The 7,949-nt window shown below is 35.7% G+C and overlaps 1 protein-coding gene across 1 annotated transcript in view; it reads left to right on the plus strand.

Annotated features, from left to right (window-relative positions):
• LOC106472701 (disintegrin and metalloproteinase domain-containing protein 10-like) overlaps positions 1 to 7,656 on the plus strand; it is a gene marked incomplete at its 5' end in the record, with an annotated part of 34,304 nt that extends 26,648 nt beyond the window's left edge. The window contains 4 exons of the mRNA XM_022401248.1: positions 887 to 1,014; positions 1,563 to 1,677; positions 3,679 to 3,813; positions 5,571 to 7,656. Of these exons, the coding sequence (XP_022256956.1) occupies positions 887 to 1,014; positions 1,563 to 1,677; positions 3,679 to 3,813; positions 5,571 to 5,855 (663 nt within the window). The remainder of the gene's footprint in view (positions 1 to 886; positions 1,015 to 1,562; positions 1,678 to 3,678; positions 3,814 to 5,570) is intronic.
• Between the last annotated feature and the right edge of the window lie 293 nt (positions 7,657 to 7,949).

Here is a 7,949-nt window from a genome sequence, read left to right on the forward strand (position 1 = left end):
TATTTTATATAGATTACAGATAGTGGTAGGGGCATGTATTTTATATGGATTATAAAGTATGTTTATAATCCATCGAATGACCAATTAACACGTCAGCAAACGCTAAAAAAACGGGTTCCAAGTGATGATTATACAAATTAAAAAATCAGTTTCTTTCTAAACAGACGTTGAAATCAAGTTTTTAAAATATTTCACGGTTTTTACATTTAAATAGTTAAATATAGAAGGATACATAAGAGGATTTTAGAGGTGGTGAAAAAATCACGAAATACCCTGACGTTTCATATTTGTGTACCACTGACCGTTTCTTTACCCTGACGTTTCTAAGTTATATTTGTGTACCACTGACTGCCTCTTGTGGGAATCGAAACCCGGATTTTAGCTTTGTAAGTTCGTAAACTTACTGCCGACCCACCGAGAGACGACATATCATTACAATCTTCATCATATTTACTCTCAAGTTCTAATAATTACGTTAAGTGTAATCGCTAGATTCATATCTCAGTTGTCACTTTTTCTGGAAGAAAACAAGGCATCATCGCTTCAAAGTTAATTCGGTTTTTTATCGTCTTATATGTTGAAATTAATTCTGCTTTAAAATTATTGTTATACCTTGGATTCTTACTCTGTTTATAAGGATTTTCAAGCTAACAAATTTCATTTAATCTAACTTTCCTTAATTACATCCTTTATTCAAATATTTCATCACATATTGCGTTTATATACGCTTTATTCGTGTGTGTGTGTGTGTGCTTTTGTATCTGTATCAATCCGCCACAGCCTAACACTTCCCCCTCTTTAAAAACAGCAGTTTTTCTGTCACAGAATATAAAATGTTTGTTTTATCTTGTATTTCTTGTCATATGAAGTGTATTTTGGTTTTCAGGAATGCACTGGTTCGATCTGTATGGCCTATGGTCTTGACTCCTGCCAGTGCCTCATGGGACCACATGATCCTGTAACCAAAGCTTGTGAGATGTGTTGTAAGCTCCCTGGTGACGACTCCAGCTGCAAGTAGGCCTCGTTTAGTACTTGAGTTTAGTCTTGACGACATTCGTTTGCATTCTTTAAGCAAATTTATTGTTGATTTGTGTCATCAGAATAAAAAACTAAAAAAAAAATGTAACAGTTATTGAATGGATAACCATAATTCATGAGATGTGAGTTTAGAGCTTTCTAATTCTTGGTTCTTTTTATAAGATCCTCTTAATGCCTCAATGGTAAGTCTGAGGGCTTATAACACATAAAAAATCGGGGTTCGGTAACCGTAGTGAGCAGAGCACAGCTAATCCAATGTGTAGCTAACAATAAAATAAACAAATCTTTCTACCAGAGTTTAAAGGAATTGTGAAATAATACGAAGTGTTCTGCTTTAAAAACTTTAATGTCAATTAATAACAATCGTAGGTCGTAAACTTACTTAAACTCAATAAAATGTGTATACGTTAAGTTCTTAGATGCGGTCCACAATCTCATCCGAAAACTACAAAACACGTGATCTCGCTTGATACTGTCTAACAAGGAATGATGAATAACTGTTAAAACGATTTGATTTACCACAGGTCTTCATTTGAATGGAACTTACCACCTTATGACGTTCCAGATCTTTACGCCAAACCGGGCACACCGTGTAATAACTACAATGGCTACTGTGATGTCTTTCAAAGATGCAGAGAGGTATGAATGCCCTTAAGTTGTTGTTTGTTCTTTGACTATCTAGGCCAAACATGGCCTAGCGAATAGTGGCTGCGGATTGAAGGGTCCAGAGTTCGAGGCCTACTGTAGTTGAAAACACGTCTCACAGTTTCAACTATGGGCGTGTTATAAAGATGATAGCTATTACAGTTATTTGGCTCAAAGAACCACACAAAATCTTTATGACATGGCCTGGTGGTTAGGGTGCTCGATTCGCAATGTGTGGATTGCGGATTTGAATCCCACCACTAAACATGCTCGGCTCTTCCATCCATGGTGACGTTATAATTTGGTGATCAATCCTATTTTTCGTTAGTAAAGAATAGCCCAGAATAGGTTGGCGATAGGTGGGGTTGGCTATTCCCCTTCTCTTTAGTCTGTCACTTCTAAATTAGGGACAGCTAGCGCAGATAACCCTCGGGTGGCTTTGAGCAAAATTCAACAAAAAAACCAAAAGCTGTTGTCTGACTTCTTTTCCTCTGATCAATAGCTCAAAATTAGGGACAGCTATACCTGAACCATAGGGGGTCTCTATACGGCCAATAAATCTAATGTACGCATAAGGTATCGTTCAACTTGAAAGTTCCAATAAATTTTAATTTAACATTTCAATGTTAAAAAAACAAGAACATTTTTGTTAATATATATAATATTAATATTTTTACACTTAAATCAGTGGTTGTTTTATTTTTTACTACATAATTTCGTTTTATTTTCGTGTGCATATTAGCTTTCAAAGTTTTATAACCGTTTCAGTTGTTAATAGTTTTTCAAATAGTACTTCATAATTTTTCACTTTCATTCAATACAGACTAATCAAGGGTTGGTTCACCTTCAATCGTAATAGTCTGTACTGTATAATTTATACTATGCATGGTATTCATTCCATAATGCTGCTTTATTACACTACATTCGTCGTTTAATTGGATATGTGTGATTGTACAGATCAATCCAGACTTCTGAAGTAACTCTATCTTCAGAAGAAGGCCTCAGTACAGAACCCGAAACGCCATCCCCCTTTTTTTTTCAACTGGCAGGTACAGTTTTAAAAGGCACCCAGACTACCCTTAAACGTGCTGTCTTTCATACCTCCCTCCCATCTTCCCCAATGGAGTATCTTCGTCCTGATGAGTAATGGTTCTTCAAACATAATGCAATTATCCACAGCGCTATTACTGTCTCAGAATGGCTCAGAAAGTTAAACAGAGTTGTTTCGTTGGTCAAAGAGCTAGACAGAGTTGTTTCATTGGTCAAAGAACTAAACAGAGTTGTTTCATTGGTCAAAGAGCTAGACAGAGTTGTTTCATTGGTCAAAGAGCTAGACAGAGTTGTTTCATTGGTACAATAGCTAGACAGAGTTGTTTCATTGGTCAAAGGGCTAGATAGAGTTGACAAAACCTTGTCGAAACGTTGTACATTTGCTGTTAAACTTATATTAAAGGTTTTCATTATTACCCATTCAAGCCGTCTTCAAGAATTATTAGACAGAGTTGTTTTATTGGTCAAAGAACTAGACAGAGTTGTTTTATTGGTCAAAGAGCTAGACAGAGTTGTTTCATTGGTACGTAAAGAAGAGTAGATATAGTAGGTTTAAATAAACTAAATGGTCCGATTCTGCCAAAAAAAAAAAAAAAGGCCCTCATGCCATTACACAACCTCCAGTAGTTTCCAATGTCAAACAACACAACCAATTTTAATATGGTTGTCTCCATATTCTTGTCCCACAGTCAGCACAGAATAAAAGTAAACGTGACTTATCCAACCATATCATAACATGGTTACATCCCCGTACTTATACAAGCAGTCATTTGACATATCACGTGTTCGTTTTATTTTGCATATCCAATTAATGGAGTCTTACCAATATATATTTATGAGACATTAATACAATGGTCAGTCAGTGTAATTCAACATGTTTTTCCTCACTGTGTTAATGCGATATGTGATCGGATTTTTAAATACGTATGTATTTTTCACCACCAGGTGGACCCGTCCGGACCATTAGCCACGCTACACAGACTTCTTTTATCAACTGAGAGTATAGCTCATTTGAAACAGTGGTTCATGAACCATTGGTGGGGAGTGCTGTTATGCCTAATTGGAGCTGTCTTGTTTATGGTACGATACTTATCTTTTCAAAACTAAACAGACAATCTAAAAAAAATATACTTCTGTAACTTCGACTCAGTGAGACTTCTCAGCCAAATTAACATTTTAAACTGGACATTTGGTATTTAAATGACGTATTAAACAGTATTGTTTCTCTTTACTTTTTTTTATTACTTTATTTCTATGTTTTATTTCGAGTAACAATAGCTTAGTCACTTGATGAATTTATATTTAAAGACAAAAGACTTAGCAATAATAAATCGGTCATTTTATAAACTTTATTATTGTAATATCTTAAGACAATAACCCTAATTCCGGTATATTTATTATAATAGTACTCAGTATTGTCTGTCCTGAAAATGCGCATGTGCACCTTAGTATCTAAATGCGCATGCGCACGCACTTCAGTCTAATGGATACAAATAAATGGTGGATGTAAACATAATTTAGAGGATATTTTTTACAACAACTTATTAAAAGTTTATTAAAAGGCCTAACGTTAGGTCGCAGAATAAGAATATAAGTTTATTTATTGATAATATTGCGGTAAAGTTTAGCCCTAACTAACAGAGTTAGTTAATCATAAGATTAACGTTAGGTCGTAGAATAACAATATGAGTTTATTTATTGATAGTATTGCGGTAAAGTTTAGCCCTAACTAAACTAAAGCAAAAAAACGTATACAAGTTACAGTGTTAATTTATTTCTTTATCGAATATATGCCGTACTTAATACAGGCTTAACTACTGTTAGGCCTAAGACAAGTGGACTTATAGATTTCGGGGGCCCGGCATGACCAGGTGGTTAGGGCGCTCGACTCGCAATCTGTGGGGCGCGGGTTCGAATCCCCGTCACACCCAACATGCTCGCCCTTTCAGCCGTGGGGGCGTTATAAAGTGACGGTCAATCCCACTATTCGTTGGTAAAAGAGTAGCCCAAGAGTTGGCGGTGGGTGGTGATGACTAGCTGCCTTCCCTCTAGTCTTACACTGCTAAATTAGGGACGGCTAGCGCAGATAGCCCTCGTGTAGCTTTGCGCGAAATTCAAATTCAAAAAACAAACAATTAATGATGCTTTCAGAGATCGTACTTTTGTTTTGTGCTCAACTTGAAGGTTATAAGAATTGTTTAACAGTGTTTCCTTAGCATGTAAATTAGCCTAGTTTTAAGAGTAAGTGCTACCTTAAAGAAGTAATCTTACAATAAAAATACTAATTAGACCGCAATGTTTTGCTAGTATATATATATATATACAATTCATCATTGGCATAATTAGCTTATCATAAGACCATCGAGAGTAATATTCCTTCTTAACTTCGTTTCTCTGAAAGTCTTAACAAGGTGAGCTGGTTGTGACCTAGAAGTTAATGTATCGAGCAATAAATCAAAGGATTCATGGTTCGAAACGTAATGCTGCTGAACATCCTCCACACTGTGGTGTGTTATTTAAGTGGCAGGAAATCCCATTATTCATTTCAAAGAGCTGAATAAATCCTCTGAAGCGGCGGGTGCTGCTACCTGACTACTCTCTTTCTAGTGAGTAACTCAAAATTAGGGACAGTTGTACGTGAACCATACGGGTCTTTGAGCAGTCCGCTTATCTTAGCTTTTATTTCTTTCATTTCGATAATCTTCAAATGAAGAACGGCCGTCTTTATTTATTTTGTGTCAATCACCTGTAGGACGATTTATTGTTCATTACATGAATCTCCCACAAAGCATTCGATACAACTTGTAATAATACAGTTCTAACTATTTTTATACTAGGTTTTGTCAGTGAAAATATTTGGGAAAAGTTCGAGAAGTAAAAGAAAGGCGTATTGCGAGGTTTCCAGCCACCTATCGTCGAGAAACAATTCGATTGTATGTCCTGGTATAAATCCATCTGTGGTAAAGAGCCGAACACAGACTGTAGCCTCCACCCAGGGATTCCCAGCAACTATAGCTCACACAAGCTCTACCGAGCCAGTTACTTCGAATTTTGTCAAAACTAGCTTGACCTTTCGACCACTTGACCGCCCATTTTCAAACCATGGTATGGGTTGGGTTTGACCATAGGGATTTAAATCGCTATTAACAAGCGAAGTATTTTTAGCAATGCAGATGGGGAATGAACTGAACAAAGTGATCTACAGCATCTTTTGAGAAGAGACTAAACTTTATTATATATATATAAAAACTAGGCTTAACACGGATATTTCTTGGACAAACACTGTTAAGAAATGGCCTAAACAGAGCGAACCAAATTGTTTTTATATGTTTTGTGGAACTTGCTGATGTTTTTTAGTATACAAAGATATATAGATAAGTGAATTGATAACGACCAACCTGACTTAGACAATTACATTGTGAAAAATTGTGAGTTTTCAAAAAGCTGTAGCCACAGTTTTGGAATAAGCAACATATTCATTTGAATAATAGTATAACACGGCTTTATAAAAATCTCTATTCTTTTGGGCCGAGCGTGCCATATTGTGGGTCCGTGATTCGTGTCCTGTTATAGCAAACATGAAATTTGCGCTTCATACTTTATGGCTGTGAGTACGTTATAAGAGTGACAGTCTTATCCCACTTTTTTTATTAGAGTAGCTCACGAGTTGGCAGCTGGTACTGTTGACTAACTAGCTGCCTTTACCTCTAACCTGTAAAGTCAAAATTAGGGACGACTAGCGCAGATAGACCTTTGTAGAATATCAGAAAGAATCTAACAAAACGTTTTTCAAAACCATAGAACGTTTGCAATGCAAAGAAAAAAAATACACAACATATACTTTTGTAATAAATTATAACTTGAATAGTACCATGTATTAACTATATTTCTAAAAATGCCTTTACGGTAGTTGTAATCAAACATTTATAAAAAAAAACTAAAGAGAGAGAGAGAGAACATTTTCATGGATTAAATTGATTTTGGTTGTTGAAGAGGATTCTAAAAATATGGAGATACGCAAGAAAAAAATTTTAGGCTATTAAATCTATTGGAAAATATTTATTTCTCATCATCACGTGAGATGCAAATGACACTAGACATGCCGAAATAATAAACTGTGTCATTCTAAAAAATTACAACCATCTTACAGCAGATTGATTCCGACCAATGAAAATGCAACAAGGTAAGGGAATAATTTTTGTTATGTAATTATATATATATATGCGTGATTCAGTTAATACAGTCTGTAGTGGTGTATATAATAGTTGGTCTCCAGTGAGCGCCCACAGCACACAAATTAGCAATGACCAGTTGCAGCGCCATCTCTTGGCTTAAAACTAATCTAGCAGTGGCAATACCTGACTGACAAATAATATTGATGAATCTTTACATCATCAGTAAAAAAAAATTGAAAAGAAGCTTTAGAAAAAAAAATTACCGGTTAAATTATTGGTTGGGTAAATGAACCACAGATTCTGGCGCTCATACATAAATTATATATATACGTTTGACATAGTGTTTGGTATACAGTTTGACGTGGGCTTCTGTTTCATTTGCTGATTTTCTTATTTCTCTTTCGACAAAAAAACTTGGTCTGCAAAATAAAGTAGGGACCATCCATTTTTTTTTAAATTACAAAAACAAATGTGCCAAGACTGGATGTAACGAAAGGGATGATGCAAAAGCCGGCGCCACTCTGATATTTCCAAGTCCTCTTCTTACGGTTGTTTGAAATTTGTACCGTCGGTATTACGACACATCAACAACAGAATCACTTCGTCACATTCCAACAGGGCTATCTGCCGTGTCCACCACGGGGAATCGAACCCCAAATGTTTGTGTTGTAAGTCTCTAACCTTACCGTTGTCTCACAGAGAACTGCATGATTAATAACACTTCAAACAATTTTGTAACGAAAGGAAAATAGCCGCGATGGACAGATTGCATTTGGCCAATTATGTAATTTTGCGCTATGAAAACCCAAACAAAAAACAAATAGTATGCTATATCCAGAGCCGAAAAGGCACAATGACACAAAGTACAGCAAAAGAAATGTAGCTTTTCTTTTCAGTAGCTTACGTTAAGTAGAGAATAACCAGCAAGATACTAATGGACTTTTATTAACGACTTAGGAAACACGTGGTTTTATCCATCAAACTTCATTGTAGTATTTTAATAAATTTACTACATTTCTACACCTGCAGTTGGCCAATGAA

Source organism: Limulus polyphemus, unplaced genomic scaffold (genome assembly GCF_000517525.1).
Source record: "Limulus polyphemus unplaced genomic scaffold, Limulus_polyphemus-2.1.2 Scaffold5535, whole genome shotgun sequence".
Taxonomy (NCBI): Eukaryota; Metazoa; Arthropoda; class Merostomata; order Xiphosura; family Limulidae; genus Limulus; species Limulus polyphemus.